The following is a 20,243-nucleotide window of genomic DNA, read 5'->3' as shown; positions in this document are numbered from 1 at the left end:
TCAAAGAATAACTCCACCCCATATGTGATGCAAAGACTATCAACAGACTGCTAAATGAAACAGCTCTAGATACACTGAAAGCCAACTGACTCTGGAAATTTAGTACCCGTGTTGCGTGACTTGAAAATCTGTTCTGAGCAAGGCATGGCTCCAGGCCTTGACTGTTGTACTTTAGTAACCATAGCAGTGTGGTCTCTGGAGATCACAATGCTAGTGAATTTTCCTTTATTTCAAAGAATAATAATAAGAGAAATGTGGCTTGGAACTGATCTTTTTTTCTTATTTTTACTATGCCGTGACCTTGACCAAAATATCTTTGAAGTATTTGCTGGCTGATTCTCTGTTATGGGACCAGAAAAAACATCAGGATATATAAAGGATCTTGCCAAAGGAAGTCCTATCTTCCTCAAAATATTTGTCTTCATTCCCAGGGAGAACCTTTTTATTAATAATGTTTCTAAAACCTCATAATGGAAGAGGTTGATAACTTTAATCTCAGAGCTACTATGGGCACCAAAGTAACAGTGAACTTGCTTTGAACTGACATATTAATTGTTTTTTGTTTAAGTAGCAGGTGCAGCTTTTCGTGAGTACATAATTGGATGTACTTGTTTTTAAAAAGAACACAGTCCACAGTTTGATGCCAAGCCCTTCTTTCCATTTGGAAAAAAGTGATTTCATTTTTCATGTACAATGTAAGAAACTTGAGTTTCTTAAACAAACAAAACCAAACACAAACAAACAAGTGTTTGCAGTGCATAGTTAAGTCTGTCTCATATGTTTCAAGTTTTAGCCTGGATTAGAAATTCCATCTGCCATTGAATCCATATGGTTTACCAAATGGCATTTTACAATCATTTATTTTTACAGCTTAGACAATAAAATTGTGTTTAGTTGTCACTGCTCAAATTTCTACTATGAAACCTTTTGAAAAAGTAAATATACTCAATGTTTGGAAATTGTTTTGGCAGGCAATTGAACCATTATTGATAAAACACTATTTATTACTATGTAGTAGGCACAGCCTGGACAAAGAATTGCAGAATGAAGGTCTTTTAACATTTCTCTATTCTCTAAAATCTAAGACCCAGTCTGTAGCCCTTCCTACACTTCCACACACTCCTGTAAGGTGCCCCCTTACTCCCTGATGCCAACTATCTATACCTTGGGTAGCTGCACAGGGGCTGTGCAGTTTCCATAGGGCTGCTATATTCCCTTCCCCACACATGCAGGTAGGAGTGGGCAAGATTGGGCAGGGAATGGGCAGAGCTCCAACATTCCAGCCTGTGCTGGGGATACACACTGAACCAGATATAGGGCTGGTGCTGAGTATGTTACTGTGATGGGTTCGATCACAGAAATATCCTTGGGACTGTCACCTGATGTGCTGAGACTACCTTTGAGCCCGTTTTCTCTGCCAATTTGGGCCTTCAGAACCCTGCCTTGTTGAGCCAGACACGCCAGTCTGCTCCAACACAGACCCAGGTCTGAACCATGCGCTCCAAAGCTGCAGACTTAACTGAAAACAGCTTAAGAAGTGCTCCTGTCTCCAGCACCCAGACACCCAGCTCCCAATGGGATCCAAACCCCAAATGAATCCGTTTTACTCTGTATAAAGCTTATACAGGGTAAACTCATAAATTGTCCGCCCTCTATAACACTGATAGAGAGATATGCACAACCGTTTGCTCCCCCAAGTATTAATTACTTACTCTGGGTTAATTACGGTAATAAGCAAAAGTGATTTTATTAAGTATAAAAAGTAGGATTTAAGTGGTTCCAAGTAGTAACAGACAGAACAAAGTAAGTTACCAAGCAAAATAAAAGAAAACACGCAAGTCTAAGCCTAATACATTAAGAAACTGATTACAGGTAAAATCTCACCCTCAGAGATGTTCCAATAAACTTCTTTCACAGACTGGACTCCTTCCTAGTCTGGGCCCAATCCTTTCCCCTGGTACAGTTCTTGTTAGCTCCAGCTCAGGTGGTAACTAGGGGATTTCTCATGACTGGAACCTCCTTTGTTCTGTTCCACCCCCTTATATAGCTTTGGCACAAGGCAGGAATCTTTTGTCTCTCTGGGTTCCCACCCCTCCTTCTAAATAGAAAAGCACCAGGTTTAAGATGGATTCCAGTACCACGTGACATGGTCACATGTCCTGTGAGACCCCAAGCCTTCATTCTTCCTGGCCTGACTCACAGGAAGCCTTGCAAGTAAACAGAGACATTTACAACCAATTGTCCTAGTTGATGGGAGCCATCAAGATTCCAAACCACCATTACTAGCCCACACTTTGCATAATTACAATAGGACCTCAGAGTTATATTTCATATTTCTAGTTTCAGATACAAGAATGATACATTTATACAAATAGGATGACCACACTTGGTAGATTCTAAGCTTTGTAATGATACCTTACAAGAGACCTTTTGCATAAAGCATATTCCAGTTACATCATATTTACACTTATAAACATATTTCCATAAACATATGGAGTGCAACATCACAGTCACCCCCTGTGGAACCAGGAGGTAATGAAAGCAGATTCCTGGTCTGTTTCTGGGGTAGCACAACAATGCACTGCCCCGTACATCTGTACTGAGCCCTCTCTGCTGTGGATAATATGTCTTCTCATTGAGTAGTGTTTTAAGATAACATTTTTTAAAAACAGTCAAATACCTGGACTTTAGTTTTGAAGTTTTGCTCCATATTCAGCTGGTTTTTTAGTTAGTGTGGATTGTGCTGCAGGTTTCCCAGCTAATGTAACATTTTTTGTAACATGGGCCTTGAGTTAATCACAAATAACTTTGCTAAGGTGGAATTAGGGTTGCTGCTGCACAACAGTGCCTTCCATTCCCTTTACTCTTCCAGAACATGGAGCTTCAAAACCTCAGGCTTAAACATTGTGAAAGCAGGAGATCTCAGTTAAGGTCTCCCCACAGAAAGCAGAAAAGAAAGTAGGTGTTACAAAAAAGAAAAACCAGGAGCAACTCTCCACACATCTCCTGCACTTCCCTGCTCTGTTCCATCTCTACCCAAATACACACATCCTTGAACTCCACTCCTGAATCTCCCCCCACTACATCAACCCCCATTCCCATGAACACCTCCTCCAACCCCCCCATCTCTCTTTTTCTCACATTCTCCAACCCCCTGTCTGTCTGTCTCTCTCTCTCACACACACACACTCACCTCTCTTCCCTCCCACACTTCTCTAACCTCTCCCTACACATACATACATTCACTTAGTCATTCCAGTTCTTTGAATTATTAACAGTAGCTTTTCCATGTTTCACAGCTGTGGAGTGAGTTGAAAATTAGTTCTGCATTTTAAAAGCAGACTTCAGTCTCTTGTGGAATATGGTGCAGGGCCTAGATGTGGCAATATATTGGGTGCAGAACATCCCTTAATAATTTGAGTAGCAATTTCTTGATCCATAAGAACAGTGTTTGACAAAATTCCTACAAGGTAAGTCCACTACCACCTAGAAGGGCTGAATACCCCCATCTTACATGGAAGCCAACAAAAATGGGAATTAAGGGCGCTTGGTACCTTGCAGTATCAGGCCCTATGTTTCAGAGTGATTCTAGGTCTCGTATATGCTTTCCCAGATGTGGGCTGGCAAATTACCTTGTTTTTCTTGAAGCAGTTGGCAAGGTCAGCATTTCTAGCTATTTCAGCTAATGAATAGTTGATGACTGGGAAGTTCTTTGCTGTGTGCACATTATGAGTATAGTCACCTGCATAAAGGAGCTCACATAAATGCTCCATTTACCTTTGTGGAGGTTTTTAGTCTGGAGGTTTTAGTTAAAGAGCCTACCAGATGTTTAAAATGTAATAAAATTCCTGACATCATATCACTGGTGGTTTCATTGCTGCAAAGAAGAATCCAAAGAGACAAGATGCCAAAAATCCTTTCTTGTCTCCATCTGATATTGTAAATGGATATGACAGAATACCATCCACAGAGATACTCTCAGCACAGTGAAAGGCACAAATGGGAGGAAGTAAGATTCATGTGGCATCTAGACTAGAGCCTTGTTTGCAGAAGAAAATAGCACCATTTCTGCCATTGGTTTTGCTGGAAGAATAGCCATGGAGAAACTAGTGATCAGCACCAGTTCAGCTAGCCAGAGGTAATGCCTGTTCTGAGCAGGGATTAACTCCAGTTGGCTAAACTGATGCTGACCACAGTTTGTCCTTGTCTGCTTTACAGCTAACCCTTGGCCAGCACCAGTTCAGCTAAATCAATTGCTGAAACAGTGCTATTTTCTAATGGAGACAAGGCCCTAAAGCAGTGGTCCCCAAACTTTTCAGGGTCGCAACCCTCCTTTACCCTTGTCTCCTCATCCTGGAGGAGAGGCGAGGCCATGGCTCCCGGGGTGGGTGGGTGGGAATGCAGACAGGGGTAAGGAGGCCTCAGCTGGGGACTCAGGTGGGGGTGGGTCTGGGGCTGAGAACAGAGCTGCAGCCAGGGGCTGAGGCTGGGGGCGAGCCTGGGGGCAAAGTTAGAACTGGGATGCAGTGGGGGCCGGGAGCCGCACCGAGGCTGGGGGCGGGGCTAGAGCAGAGCTGGGGATGGGGCTGGGTGGCACTCCCTCCCCGCCCCCCCATGAGGGCTGGCCTTGGCCTGCCACGTCCCCCAGAATGTTCCTCCGTGCCCCCTTAGGGAGGTGTGACCCACAGTTTGGGGATCTCTACCCTAAAGTCTTTCTGCTGGACCTCTCGCTAGCCATCCATTTCACACATCATGGGTTCTTTAAGGCATTGTTCACCCTGGGGTGAGGAGCCACACAGGTCCAAATTTCTCAAAGGTGCTCAGCACCTACCATTAGGGACAAATGTTCGGAGGAGCTCAGCCTGTTGGTGCTGAGCTCTTTTGAAATTCTGGCCATAAATGTCACAAAGGGAACTGCTGGGTGCTGAGCACTATTAAAAATCTCACCCTTATGGGAACTGAGCTCTTGAAAACGTGGCCCCACAATGCATGAGAATTAATATATCTGTCCACTGTAATGTTCATGTTTTTAATAAAAAAACAGTTTGAGGGAAGAGGAAAGTAGCAGTATCATATATATACAACTTTAATCTCAAACAATCCCAATGCTTTTTACCAATTGATATATACACCATATGCAGGAATTAGTTAATCTAGCTCTGAAATACAGTCCCTCTGTGGTGACAAAGTGTCATGGGGGTCCTGGGGTAGGGAAAGGTAGTCAAAATTAGACAAATCTAGATTAGGTATGACCAGAGTTAGTTTGTGTAATGTACTTCATTTATATCCGTTCTTATTTTTATATGGATATAAATGAACTTGTTGCTTACGTTACCTGGCATAATATTACTCTACATATATTGTCTTCTTTAATATAATATATGGAGATATACCTATCTTATAGAACTGGAAGGTCATCAAGTCCAGCCCCCTGCCTTCACTAGCAGGATCAAGTACTGATTTTGCCCCAGATCCCTAAGTGGCCCCCTCAAGGATTGAGCTCATAACCATGGGTTTAGCAGGCTAATGCTCAAACCACTGAGCTATCCCTTCCCCTTTTACTGTGTATTGGTTTATGATATCAGTGCATTAAGTTCTATTGCTTAGTCCTCTTACTTTAAATATTCCTTATTTTATTTATATAATTATGCCAACAGTATTTTGTTAAAGTTTTTTGAAAAATTGATTACATTTTAGAATATATATAGTATTTATATAGTTATATAGTAGTTGTACTACAGTTAAAGTGTTACCCACAATAGTTATTTTTCTGGTTAGAGGATTTTGTATTAGGTACATGTATCAAAAATATATATTCAGAAAAGTTAGTGTAATATAGTACGTTTGAAATTAAATGGGTGACAAGTAATTTGCTCGTGTCATTAACCTTCCAGTTATATGAATTAGTAGTAATCCCAAGTATCATAAAGGTTAACTGCATTGTTATTACATTTTAATTAGTCTTTGTATTAAGTGTAACCAAAAAAGGTAAGTTTAAAAAAAGGAGAGCGAACACGTTCCAGGTCATTATCCACTATGTCATTCTAAGAAGGAGAATGCTCTTGCTGAAAAATTATGGTAACTACCACAATGTATGGGGGAGGGGGAATTAAAATGATATCTTTACATTGTGATAGGCAGGGGAAACAAATTTAGTATCAGACTTTGTATTAAGGGCTTAGGACTGAAATAATTAACATCCTACTATTACTAACCAGAGGTTACATATTTCTGGCAATACAGATGTAATGTTCAAAACTTCTGAGCTATTTAAATGCCTAATTATATTTGAAACTATTATAGCCTCATGTTGATATGCAAGAATTTAATTCTGGGTTATGAAAATCGATCCCCCTATATCAAGATGAGAAGATACACCCATGTGTTATTTTTCTTTAGCATTTGATAAATATTTGATTAGCCCATCATTGTATAGGCACAGAGTCTGCTCCTCTTGCACTGAGCAACAACTTTACATCAGAGTCCTATAGATATCAATGGAACTACTCACTGTAAAGACAGAAGAAACTAGTCCATATGATGTAGCAGACAAATCAATGGGGTACAGATGCTGCCTGTTAACCCCATGGTCATAGGACTCTATTTTAGTAAAGCTAAATAAAATTAATAAATGTCTGTTCTAAGCAACACCTTAGTTTCCATCTTTCTGCTATGTGGTTATTCCATAATTGAACACTGGGAAAGAAAAGCTTAGAAAATATGTTAATAAACGTCATACCAATTTTACTTCTTGTATTTTGTCTTTTGTTGACTTTTTTATTCTTTGCTTTATCTCCCTTCTCCCAGTCACTGAATGGCTTTGCCTTGGTGGTGAGTTCAGATGGAATGATATTTTATGCATCATCAACTATTGTGGACTATCTAGGCTTTCATCAGGTAAATATATATTAAAACTATTTAGAATGCTTAATGTTGTACAATTTGTAATGGCTTCCTTGCTGTCATTTCTTTTGATACGCTCTCTAAAATCATGTACAGTACACTGTTTTGACATGTGCCTTTACAGTTGACTAGATATAAAGTATAAATGGAATAAAGGTATATTTATGATGCAATTCCAGACTAGGATATTGTACTGTAATTTTCCTATTTTTATATTTTTATTTTTTTTTAGAATTCAAGTGATTGTGTATTCTATGTAACATCCCAGGAGACATTTTGAGCTATTCTGTTATTGTGAATCATTGGTAAACAAAGACATGAACTGTTACAAATATAGAATATATCCCTAATGCTCATCATTGTAATTTATCCCTTCAATTTAACATTCAGAACAAGCATTTTTGTAATAAATGCAAAAATTACCTTACTGCAACATTGATGGATATTTTGCACATGCACAAAAGTCAGGAAATTAAGAATTAAGGCTAAAAAGATCCTCACTACATGACTGTAGTTTAAAATAAAAAGTAAACATGTGAAAGTCAGGAAATTCAGAAATAATGTTCCTCAAGCAATCTTAGCTCTGACCCAGTCCCCACCAACCATCCACCTAATGAGGATATAGAGATAATGACAGCCCCTAGCCAATGAACTTACAGCCTAACCATTGTTTATTGTAATTATTTCAGACTGATGTAATGCACCAAAATATATACGATTACATTCATGTGGATGATCGCCAAGATTTCTGTAGACAACTGCACTGGGCCATGAATCCTCCACAATTAGTGTCTGGACAACAATTGCAGACAGAAACAGGTGGGTTTGCGTAATATTCATTAGAGAGATAGGAATTGTCATAGTGAATCCAGATCAGTGGTCCATCTAGTCCAGCAACCTGACTCTGATAGTGACTAGTGCCAGATTCCTCAAAGCAAGGTGCAGAAACCCTCAGAGAGGACAATTACAACATGATGAACCCATGGGGGATGTTTCTTCCTAACTCTTGACAGTTAGAAAATGGTTTATGCCTTGAAGCATGAGAGTTTACATTACTTTTATTTTTTCCTATCTAATGTAGCTGTAGAGCTTCTCATCATCCATATAAATGGTTAATCCTACTAAGCTCTTGTCTTTAAATAACATATCAATATTTCTCTCAGTCACAAAAATACAGTATGCAGAAGGTTTCTGAACACTATTACTACAGCAGTATCACTTTGTGCTGTCATCCCATTTGCTTTCTTACACAAAGCTACTTGGATAAAAAGACCTCTAAAGAACAAGCAGGTGCTGCAGTCCATTTTCCTTAATTCGATACTGTCCCAGCATGGTGTTAGAGCACCCTCTGCTGTTTAGAGGTGCTCTCTATCAGATGAGGCATAAAACAGAAATCATGACTACTTCTAGTCATTAAAGTTCCCTTTCTCTAAGAATACAAGAGGGATGTGAACTCGAGCAACTGAGCCATGATCCTTCTCTGGTGACTACATTCTGTCACTCTAAATTCCCCCTGCAATTTTATCTGGATAAATTATTATTCATTCCTATGCAAAATTTCTGTGTAGTGTTGCTGTGCAGTTTAGGGCTGCTGAATAATTACCACATTTCACATCACAGGTGTCTGCATTGTAGAGGTAAAGTGATCCCCCAGCATAGTCTAAACATCAGTTTAAGTTTAAACACTACATTATGGGATTCTTTGGAATAAAAGTATCCATTGCTACTACTGTTAATAATTTGCACTTCTACGGTATTAAGCCGTTCATTAAAAGATTATAAAGGACTTTATAAATGGGCACCCCTGGGAGGTAGGTAACTATTTTTATTCCCATTTTGTACATGGACAAACTAAGGTATGTAGAGATTGTGACTTGTCTAAGGTAGTAATAGTGGTAATAATAATATTTCCAGTAAAACTTCAATATAGAGTTGAGGTTGAAACTTTATTGCCCTTTAAATACATCTTTTAACAATAATATTTGATTAATGAGAAATGCTAGAAAACAGAAAATGTTCAGTTAAGGTTTCAACGCTAGCCTTAGCTCAGACATGCCACACCTGCCCACCTTCCAGCTACAGACCAGAGAAACTTCTCAGCACATGAACATGAAGTCTGCCAAGTTTTTTTATTTATTTTATTTGTTTGTCCAGCTAAAAAATTAAGAATAGTTTTTGACATGTGAAAAAATGCTCTTTGTTCCCCAAGGCCTAAAACTTTCAGAGGAATTGAATACCCAGAACTCCAGTTTAAGTCAGTAGGAATGGTGAATTCTCCTTTGAAAAATCTGGTGCCTCAAATTGGGCACATGAAAATTGGAGGCACCCAAAACTAGTGATAATTTCTGAAAATTTTGGCCCCACTTTCTCTGTTCTCCTTTCTAGACAGCGTGGGTGATACTGTAACTACCTCACAGGCAACAGAGGGTCCTGTGGCACCTTTAAGACTAACAGAAGTATTGGGAGCATAAGCTTTCGTGGGTAAGAACCTCACTTCTTCAGATGCAAGTCAGAAGATGCAAGTCACTTGCATTTGAAGAAGTGAGGTTCTTACCCACGAAAGCTTATGCTCCCAATACTTCTGTTAGTCTTAAAGGTGCCACGGGACCCTCTGTTGCTTTTTTACAGATTCAGACTAACACGGCTACCCCTCTGATACCTCACAGGGTTATTCACTGGAAATAACCCATTTTGTCAAGTTCCTGGAGTCTGCCATAATTTGGGTAAAATGTATGAAGTCCTTCAGACCTTTCACAAACTTAAAGTACACCAGACCTATGGCGAAATGTATATACATCACTGAAGGCTAATGGAGCATTAATAGGTTTTTCAGATGGGTAGGAAGAAACTTGCAAGCAGCACTGTGAAGCAGGAGTCCATGGCTGGCTTTTAAACTCAGAGAATTTATGCAGGACTTATAACTTCAAAAGCAGTCCCCATGAGGCTTATGGTTTCCGCAGGAGCTCTTGCAGTCTTTGGAGAACTTTGTAACATGTGGTCCCTTCTTTACAGAAGAAATAAATACCTCTCAATGGAACAAAATGCACTAGGCATTTAACAAACTGTAAAAACAGTGTGCAGATATGAATTAAATTTGAACAGCATTGTTTGGAAATTAGCAGTGATGAACACTTTGAAATTTTGTTCTAGATATGTACAGTAAAGAATTTCACTAAGTCTCAGAGTTCACACTTCCAGAGAAGTACTCGTGTTTCTTTTGAGAAATGCATACTGCAAAAACTATGCACTGGTGCCCATAACTAGTGCATGTTTTACGAAAGAACTCAGGAGGCACGAGCTGATCTTTGGGTGACTGGTGCCTGTTAGCAGTGCCAATTAGCATTTTCTCCTAATGGTCTTCCTTTTTTTGTCTCTTTTTCTTTGAAAAGTCTAGCAAACCAAAAGGAAAGACCTCTTCTATGTTAATGTAAGATTAATTTTGCTGAGTGAAAAATCACAAAAAGTCACAAAATGTGAAAGTTTATGTTCCCCCAGGCAAATTAACTTAAGCTTATTGCACAGTTGTTGTTTTGTGCTGTACTCCTAGCAGATATTAATATTCATGATTGAATATTCACTACAAAATATTCTTTTTAGCAATTTCTTTAACTATGTGTTCAAATATGTAAACAGAATTTTCATTCTGAGTTCATATCATCTGACCTATGTTACCCACATTGTTTGTAGGAGAAGAATACATTCTCAATAAGTTGTTTAAGGCACAAGAGTGTGACAGCATGCCAACAGATTATTCTTCCTTTTTAACTCGTTGTTTCATCTGTCGAGTCCGCTGCCTGTTGGACAGTACTTCCGGTTTCCTTGTAAGTATAATTGTGTGAAACAAGCTGTGGCTGAGTAGCACAAATTTAAATGACCTCTTAAAGATATTTAAACATGATTGTATGAATTGCATGCACTGATATGGAAATACAATTTTTTGACTTTTTTTAATTAGTTGAATGTTTTTACTTATGATTTTGCATCATTGGAACTGTCCCAAATGACAATCTTTATTAGTAAATGCACAGGTAGCACTGCTGTGGTTTAGGATCTATCAGTACTAACTCCTATTTACAACTCCTATTTTAGGACACTGTAAACACTCAGTTATAAAGTATGAAATTTTTGTCATTGTTCCAGTATGCAGCTGACTAGAACTTTATATAAGAAAAGAACACAAGTAAGTATTGGGCATCCTTAAGATACTTGATCTGTAATTCTTTAGGAAACCCATAGTATATTTCCATACATACTACTACTTGAATAATACTTTTCTATATTTATATTCAGTTTAAAAATCCTAACCTCATATGTCTTCTCTTCCTCCATCCCACAAACATAAACATCATGACCAATGTCTCTACCTAGCAAAAATTAAAGAGGCAAAAAGTGACCATTCTGCTCAGTCTTTTTGTACACCAGCCTAGAAGCCTCCATTTTCCCCTTTCATCTCCCAAACAAAGGGGAAATTAAGATGAAAGATGAGGATTAAAATGATCAGCTAAGAAGAACTCTGTAGAGAAAAGGCTGTGGTCCAAGATTTCCCTGAGCACTGGGCTCAAAGTTTCAGGCAAGGTGGGCAGAATAACCCTGTTTGCAGCACCCCCTTACCCCCTCGGTCTGAACCATAACAGGAAAATCCCTCCCAGGAAAGGCATCACAAAAATTGATGGGATTTGGGGGTTCCACGGCAATTTCTCCTTCCCCTACAACAAACTCACCCTCACCAGAACCTTCATTTTCCTACCACTGACTGACACTTTTTCTGTCACTCGTCTATCAGTTTGTAAAGGGTGTCTGTGAAACTCTTCTCCTGCTCTCACCATTCCCTCCATTTACAGGCAAACACTCTCCTTCTCCTCTAAGTCTTCCTCCTGAGTTAAAGCACCCCTCACACCAAATGATATTTTTTCATGGCAGTCTGAATCTTCAGTTGTGTTCCCTAGTGTTGACTCATGAGATTCCTATCTGGCTTACTTGGAACAGGCCCTGCATTCTCTTCTCCGCTTTCTGTTCTACATCCTCAGAGCATGCTGTTCCCTCCAGATACTCCCTTCCTGACCCAGAAGGTTCTTCACTCACCTTCTTCAGCTCCTCCCTTCATTCCACACACACTTGTATCTATTCTCTAAAGTCACCTATGGCTTTGCCTCTGGAGAGAAGGACTGCCAAACACAAGGGATTTCCCTGCTCAGGACACTGAACAAGAGCAGAGTTTGAGTCCCCATCTTATTATGAGACCTGTAATTTCCAGCACCTTCTCCCCAATATGGGAGCAAATGTTTGTCCTTAACCCGGTGGTGCTCAGTGCTAATGCATAAAAGTATGTTTTAACTCATTAGATAGACAGGTTCTTTGCTAACTATAAGGTGAATGTTTCCATCTAACCTTCCCCACCAAATGCACCTTCCCTGTAGAAACCTCTTCCTTAGGTTCCTTACATAAGATAATCAAACACTCAGCTTTTTTAGGCAAGAGCAATGTGACTCAGTTTATCACAGTGCTTGAACCATGTGGTCTCTGATCTAGAGTCAGCTGAGAAGAAGTGAATAAAGTCTAAGGGCCTGAGTGTTGACATTGAAGGAGAAGGAGACCTTCTCTCTTTATGCACGATCCTGGTGGCTGCTGAAGTAAGCTATAGACTTCCTTTGATGGGTTTAATCCTCCCTACTCCAAGCTCTAAAAACTCAGCACTAAAACACAATCCAGAATATACACAGTTGTGAGGACTGGTAGAGTTTTCAGGATGTCATTTTAGGTGTATGTGTCTGTTGCCAGAGGCATCGTTTCATTTGTTGTACACTAAACAAAGAACTTTGGCGGGGGTGGGACATTTATTAAGTACATACACAAGGTAAAGAAAGAAAAAACAAGTGATAATATTTAAAATTCAAAGGATCAACTTTTAGATTGTATAGTCTTTGGGGCAGAGACTGTCCTCTATTATACATTTGTACAGTGCCTGGCACAATGGGGTCAACCTGGCTGTGGCCTTGAGATGGTACCACAATATAAATGTTAAACAACAACAACAATAATAATAATAATAATAATAAATATTCTCCCGCTCTCATTTTGTATAGAGCCTTTTAAAGGGAAAACCCATATTTGAAAGTCTCAAATAACTTTGTTGAAGAGAAGAGAGTCAGTTGTAGGTGATAACTTCCAGAGTCTGTTATTAAAGTCCAATCCTGTTTCTTCTTAAGGTAGAACAAGACACACAAAAAGACAGGGAGAGAAAAATAGCAAGAGATAGGAAAATACAGATTCTGTCTTGGATGCTTGTGGTTCACTTGCTGCAAGGCCATGGGCATAGTACAGGAACTCCTCACTTTAAAGTCGTCCCGGTTAACGTTGTTTTGATGTTAAGTTGCTGATCAATTAGGGAACATGCTCGTTTAAAGTTGTGAAATGCTCCCTTCTAATGTCGTTTGGCAGCCGCCTGTTTTGTCCACTGCTTGCAGGAAGAGCAGCCCGTTGCAGCTAGCTGGTGGGTGGTTGGAACCAGGGTGGACCAGCAGCCCCTTATCAGCTCCCCCTATCAGCTCCCCACTCCCCTAAGTTCCCTGTGCAGCAGCTGTCCCTCCCCCCACTGCCATGTGCTGCTCCTGCCCTCTGCCTTGGAGCTGCTCCCAGAGACTTCTGCTTGCTGTATGAGGGGGGGGGGGGGGAAGTGGGGCTAATGTCAGGGTGTCTCCCCCTCCCCCCTGCTCCTGCACCCCACTTACCCCATCTTCCATAGAGCAGGGGGGACACACGATGGAGGGAGGGAGCTTCTAGGCAGTAGCTGCCCTCTCAGGTCTCAGCAAGCTGATTTAATTAACAAGGCTGTGTACTTGAGCCTGGGGTCAGCTACTTAAAGGGGAAATGCGCATTTTTTCTCTCACACACAGGGTGTGTGTCTCTGTCTGCCCTCCCTCCTTTCCTGCTGCCTTGTAGAATGTTGTGAGAGTTAACCCTTCAGGGCTCAGTCAATTGCTAGTTCATTTAGCAGTAAGGCATTCCCTGGGAAATATCCCACCCTCTGACCCCTCCACTTCAACCAAGCTTCACAATCATCATCACTGTGTACCAGTATTAAATTGTTTGTTTAAAACTTATACTGCGTGTGTGTATATAAGTCTTTTGTCTGGTGAAAAAAATTTCCCTGGAATCTAACCCCCTCATTTACATTAATTCTTATGGGGAAACTGGATTCGCTTAACATCGTTTCGCTTAAAATCGCATTTTTCAGGAACATAACTACAACGTTAAATGAGGAGTTCCTGTATATGACCCAGTTAGCTACTTCTGGGTCCAGGCATTACTCCTGTAGCTCTGGAAAACATTTGGCTGGAGTGCTTGTATTTTCCTCTGGTAGGCAAACTTCTACTGAGATCAGGCTGCTTGTAACAGCTGTTAGCTGTGAGCAACTTGGCAGGCTAAGCATTGCAAGGTTAGATTTGTCCTGTTGGCTGAGCTCTTACAGTCAGAAGATAAAAAGAGAGATAGATAAATGGGAGAGGTGAGGGGGTGAAAGTTGATGCACCAGGAAAGGGATAATACTAAGAAAGCTCAGGTTCCCATCTCAGGATTTTCTCATGAACCTTGGAGGCAATCATGTCATGTGGTCCCTCCTGGCTCTGTTGGTTGCACTGTCAAGCCATTAGCAGTAGCTGGCAGAGCAATGAGGTGAATGCCACCCTGAACCTTTGCGCTGCTCTCTGACCATGTCAGCTGAGGGAAAGGGGTGGAACTGCAGTATGTGCCAGTCTGGTGAAGAAGCCCTGAGATACAGTGGTCTGTCCCTCAAGACTCTTTCTTCTCAAATCTCAGCAGCAGTGTTGATCTTTGCTTAGCACCCTGCTCTAGGACAGAACTGTGCAGAAGGAGCTAGTCTCAGACTGAAACTCCCAACCTCCCCCCATCCCTGACATCTGATTTTGGGTACAGTGGAGGGTTAAGGTCTTCAGACAGGGACTGAAGGTTCCCTTCCTGCCCCATACAAAGTATCCTGACATTTTGAGCCTATCTCCCAGCTACGCCTTCCCTCCCATCTGTGTCTCTGCACGGTTCCTCTGCATTTTGCCCCAGCCATGTACCTCCCAGAGAATACACACAATTATTTCACAAGGGCATGGGGGAGAGAGGAAGGAAACTCAGAAATTTTCATCCTGGAGAGATCAGAGCATGGGAAAAAAACCCAGTTCCAGCTCCAGACTGAGGCATACAGGAAACTGTTACTTTTGCCATCATAAGCTGCTAGACTTGGCTAATGGAACATGATACAGAACTTCTACTCCAGCAACAGGAGGGGGAAAGGCTAGTTTAAAAGTCTCTATTCTAATCAGTATTATCTCCCCTTTCCATGTTTCAGAAATTGATTTGGACAGCCACACATTAAACATAATAAAGATAATGAAATACATACTAAGGGTTTATCTGCATGTGTTAGAACTGATAGAACATGAATATGTTCAATATTATTTGAACATTATGGTCTATAGATCATATTACCATTTAAGTGTTTTATACATTGAATGCTTACGATAATTTTATTCTGTTTCTTTACATAACAGACAATGCAGTTTCAAGGTAAACTGAAGTTTCTCTTTGGACAAAAGAAGAAGTCCTCTTCAGGAACAATATTACCACCTCAGCTGTCCTTATTCTGCATAGTGGCACCACTTCTGCTCCCTTCTATGACAGAGCTGAAGATGAAAAGTCTGTTTGTGAAAGCAAAACACAAAGCTGATGATGCATCCACAATGGATACAAAGTATTTTCAAATGAACCTTTTAGTATTTATCATTACTTGGGATATATATTTATTAAACGTGTAAAAAGCACAGCTTATTCTAAATATCCCTCTGTTTAAAAGCTCTCAATCTTAATAACAATGTCTACTTCTTTCAATATTTTTGTTCTTTCCTTGCTATTATTCAAAATATATCAACATAATAAATAGTTGTGTTAGATGTAAAAGTGGCAAATTAAAATATATCCATTCATTTGGAGGGAGTTCTCAACTTGCCACAGTGTGTAGCATGGCTACAGTTTAAAGAATGACCCCATGGGCAAACCTCAGTAGCAAACTGAGGAAAGGGGAAAATTTGGACATTAAATGTGTCTGTATGTGCATCTGGATGCATGTGAGGGAAAGGCAGACATGATCTACACTGTAAAATGGTGCCATACTTGTGTATGAACACATATGTCAACAATTGTGCTAGCTGACCTGGGGCGGAACATAATCCAGCAGTCAGTGTAGCCCGGGACACAGTATGTCCGGTGTTTGCTCCTTGGTAAATTTCCTGCCTCTTTTGTGATAAAATCTCAGATTTAATGTTTAGATTAAAACAATGAGGAGTCCAGTGACACCTTAAAGACTAACAGATTTATTTGGGCATAAGCTTTCGTGGGTAAAAAACCCACTTCTTCAGATGCATGGAGTGAAAATTACAGATACAGGCATAAATATATATTGGCACATGAAGAGAAGGGAGTTACCTTACAAAAGTGTTTAGATTATGTTCTGTAACTTGCTCTGAATAGTACCATATACCATGAGTAGTTCCACTGACGACAGACGACTTGTGGAATATGGTACTGTTGTTCAGTATGCACACAACTATCAGAATCTGGCTCTTAGCATTGTTTTTGTGTGTGCTGTATGTGTACTATATACCCATATGTTATATTTCTGGCAAGTTAACCACTTGATGTCATTTTGACAAGGCAGTGGAATTGCTGAAAAGTTAAAGGTGATAAAGGTGTATGAAATAGTTGATCTCTAGGTCAACAGTTGGAATATAGCTCAGGTCAGTGGTGATCAGAAGTCACTACCACTTGCCAGCTTTTCAGTGAACTCTGTGAAATGAGTTGGTGATCTCAGGCCAGTTCCCATTAGAGAATTGTTTATAGCACAAGCATTATTGGCAGTCTCAGCAAAGGCAAGGATGTAATAGGTATGCAGAATGAACTATCCTTTCACCTCTAGGGTCCCTGAAGTCCCGGGTTGAGGCACATTGGCATGGCAATGTGAGGGCGCTTACACAGCCAGTGTCCATGTCCTACCTTTTCAGATAATAAAAAAAGAACGGTAGGGTATGTCTTCATGCACAGTTAACCTGGGAGATTGGGACCTAGGTTAGCCTGGCCTGGGTCTGAGCAACCCTACTGTGAAGCACTACTCATATTACTGTGTCCTTATTCTTCTTGCACTCATGTTGTGTGTTTGGGACATAGTCCATGGTTCTTTGTGATGCGTTTCTCAAATGCAGCCACTGTGGCTGCACGTGGCCACTAGGAGCTTTTCTTGCGGCCACAGCCTCCTAGGTGGTGATGGGGGAGGGGGGGAAGCAGCGGCCCCTCCCCTGTGGCCGCCAGCAGTGGTTGGGCCCTACCCCCCCTCTGGAGACACAAAAGCTGGAGGAACAGACAACCAGTGTGAGTTCCCCACCTTCCTGGGGTTGGTGGGGTCAGGCTTCAGCCCTGGGGTGGTGGGTGGCAGGTTCCAGCCATGGGACTTCAGGCTCAGTCCCCAGGCCCTGTCCCCTGCACGTAGGGTTTTAGGCTCCATTCCCTGGCTGTGTGGTTGCAGGCTCTGGCCCCAAGATCACCACATCCCCCATTACCCCTAACCCTTGCTGCCTCGCCCAGTGTCCTATTGCCTCTGGGTCCCACTGCCTCCATCCCCACCTCCCCACCTAGGGTTTAATTTGTCCCTCGGCTTTCTGGGGCTGAGTAAGTCTGCTGTGAAAAGTGATATTTGTATGTTTGTTAATAGCACTTTTCACAGCAGACTTAGTAGCTACCAAGTCTTAACGCAACCAAAAAAGCAAAAGAAACAACAAGAAAAAAGACAAGAATGTTCAAAGCACCTTATTTGTGTTTCTATTCTGTTTAGGTCCAGTAAAGAATAGAGACAACTGAACATAATTTTTATTATAGAGTCTGCAAAAAAAATTCTACATAAAAATAATGATTTGGACATGTGTATGTGCATATTTATATGTTTTTCCTAAAGTTAATTAAGTATTTTAGGAAAAAGTGTCAGAGCGGCCACATGCAAGAGTGATGGCCGCACTCTGAGGCCACCTAAAAATTTGTTTGAGAACCCCATCTAGGATTCTTTCCCAGTCAATTGTGTCAACTTTGGGAGAACTCACCTGTCCTTCAGGGGGAATTGTGGGAAGGCACTGGAGGACTATCAGTACTCAAGTGACTTTTACCTGTGTCTTCATTGCAAAGTGGGCAGGTTTCCCGTCAAGGTAAAGCAGAACCTGGGCTCTAACCTGTACCCCCAGCCAAGTAAATTAGGCTTAACGCATCTCCAAACCTATGTTAAAGGTTTTTCTGTGTGGATGGGGGAGGGGGTTGGCTAATACCCAGGTAACAGCCCAAGTTAACTGTGCAGTGAGGACATCACGTTAGAATCCAGTGAAGTCCGTTTGGCATGATTCACAAGCTCCAAAATGCATTTAAAAATAAAGACTGTGACTGATTATAAATCTAAACTATGTGATGATTCTTGCTACATGTTGAAGCCCATTTGCTAGCATTTATCTTTAATGCTAACATTCAGATGCCTTGGTTGTATAAGAATCTAGTGGAATAGAATTGAATGAAAACATTACTATTTATTTCAATCCAATCTAAATGTTGTTATTCCAGGAAATAAGTACTGAGCCGAATAATAATAAATTTAATAATAATTTAATTTTAATAATTTTTCTTTACAGTATGTACAGTATTCCATTCCCACACTGGATTGGGAATTCATATGATCCAGCAATTACTGGCAAACATTTAACTTTCATTATCACACATTCAAACCATAACTACTTAGTACATGTTTGCTAGTTTGAAAGTCATGTCTTACACAGTTGTGTATGTTTGCCCTTAGCTGTATTGTCATTCACTGACCAAATATTTTCACATTGTCTGTCCTCTGCAGTTCAAAAGCTATTTCAGGTCTATGTGAAACAGAATTACAAGGAAGAACCAGTTACCATGAAGGTGCAGCTTTCACTAATGTGTTACAAAATGCTGAAAACCAGATCAAAGGTATCAGGTTGTAATAATTCTGCATTACTGACAGTTTATGGAGACAATCTTCCTGCTCCCCCCCATTTAAGTTTTCTATATTTTAGTTCCAATTTCCCATTTTTCTATTGTCTGCTATTGTGATGTAGATTAATCAAATATGAGATAGTATTGACACCATAGTCTAGCCATTCTCTAGCTGCCTAGAAATACAATGTTACCAGTTCTCGCAATTTTATCACAAGGCTTGTGATATTAAGTGTGTTTTCTTAAAGCTCCAGCCCCCAGATTCATGTGATTACAGGTATAGTAGGCTATAGCTCTCTAGTGCTCCCTGGGGAAAAGGTGGGCATTGCTCCTGCCTCAGCTGCTGGGGCACAGCCCTCCAGCTGTGCTAGCTGAGGTGTCAGCCCCCCCGCCCCTTGTGTGGAGAAGGTTAAAGTAGTCCAAACAAAAAGTCACAAAAAGGCCTTTGGGAAGCTGAAGAGAAAGGTATCAGCCCTTCTCCTTTCTGAGGGGGGCTGGTTGGCCAAGGCTCTCAAATAGTTTCCCTATCAGTAACCCCTTCTTCCAGAGCCTGGAGAGCTCTGGGATGCAGTCCTGCTCCTTCAGAGTGCCACACAGGCTGCACTGAGCAGGGAGTCTCCCTTTTAAGGACCCACCCCTCTCCAGGCTTGACATTCCTTACAGGTGGCCGGGTTGAGGCTGATTGTGCCCAGAGGAGCTCTTTAACCCTCTCCTGAGTGGGGTTGGGATCTGCCCCACAACAACGTGAAAAGTCTTAGCATTCATTAAAAACAAAGGGGGGTTTCTCATGGTTGAAGCAAAAAGCTTGAAAACATGATGTGAGTGTACCCTAAAGGTGCAAAACCAGACAGCAAATAAAAAGCAATGAAAATGTATTGGTTTTTTTATGTTTTTGGTTGTCTGTTTGTTTTTTTGGTAACCTGACTCATGATTTCTGAATGCTTGGGACTTACACTACTGTGAGAATCTATGATCTGCTGTAGCTGTCTTTTACAAATTGGCAGGATGTTTAATATAACATGTAAGAATTTAGTAATCCTCTTTGCTGACTTTTGATAGTTATTTCTCCTCAAGCCTTCCCTTCTCCCTCTCCCCTATACAGATAACTCTATTAACTTCTTTTTTGTACAGGCTTGAAACCTTGAAGTCATACTTGCTTTAATACAAGTTCTCTATCACAGCCACTGTCACTGTCTAGTTTCTCTTGAATCTTTTATTATTAGACGGGCAAAATCTGTACTGAACTGACGATACTGCAAAATCTCAGTGATTACAGTTTAAGTGTT

At 40.8% G+C, this 20,243-nt stretch overlaps 1 protein-coding gene across 1 annotated transcript in view; it reads left to right on the top strand.

Moving 5' to 3' along the window:
- The window catches only part of AHRR (aryl hydrocarbon receptor repressor), a 112,752-nt gene that overhangs the window by 79,819 nt on the left and 12,690 nt on the right, over positions 1–20,243 (top strand). Inside the window, exons 4-8 of the mRNA XM_065399898.1 lie at positions 6,808–6,897; positions 7,593–7,722; positions 10,591–10,724; positions 15,462–15,661; positions 18,842–18,951. Coding sequence (XP_065255970.1) covers positions 6,808–6,897; positions 7,593–7,722; positions 10,591–10,724; positions 15,462–15,661; positions 18,842–18,951 — 664 coding nt within the window. The remainder of the gene's footprint in view (positions 1–6,807; positions 6,898–7,592; positions 7,723–10,590; positions 10,725–15,461; positions 15,662–18,841; positions 18,952–20,243) is intronic.

This window comes from Emys orbicularis, chromosome 2 (assembly GCF_028017835.1).
Source record: "Emys orbicularis isolate rEmyOrb1 chromosome 2, rEmyOrb1.hap1, whole genome shotgun sequence".
NCBI lineage: Eukaryota > Metazoa > Chordata > Testudines > Emydidae > Emys > Emys orbicularis.
This window is presented reverse-complemented; position numbering and strand designations above follow the sequence as displayed.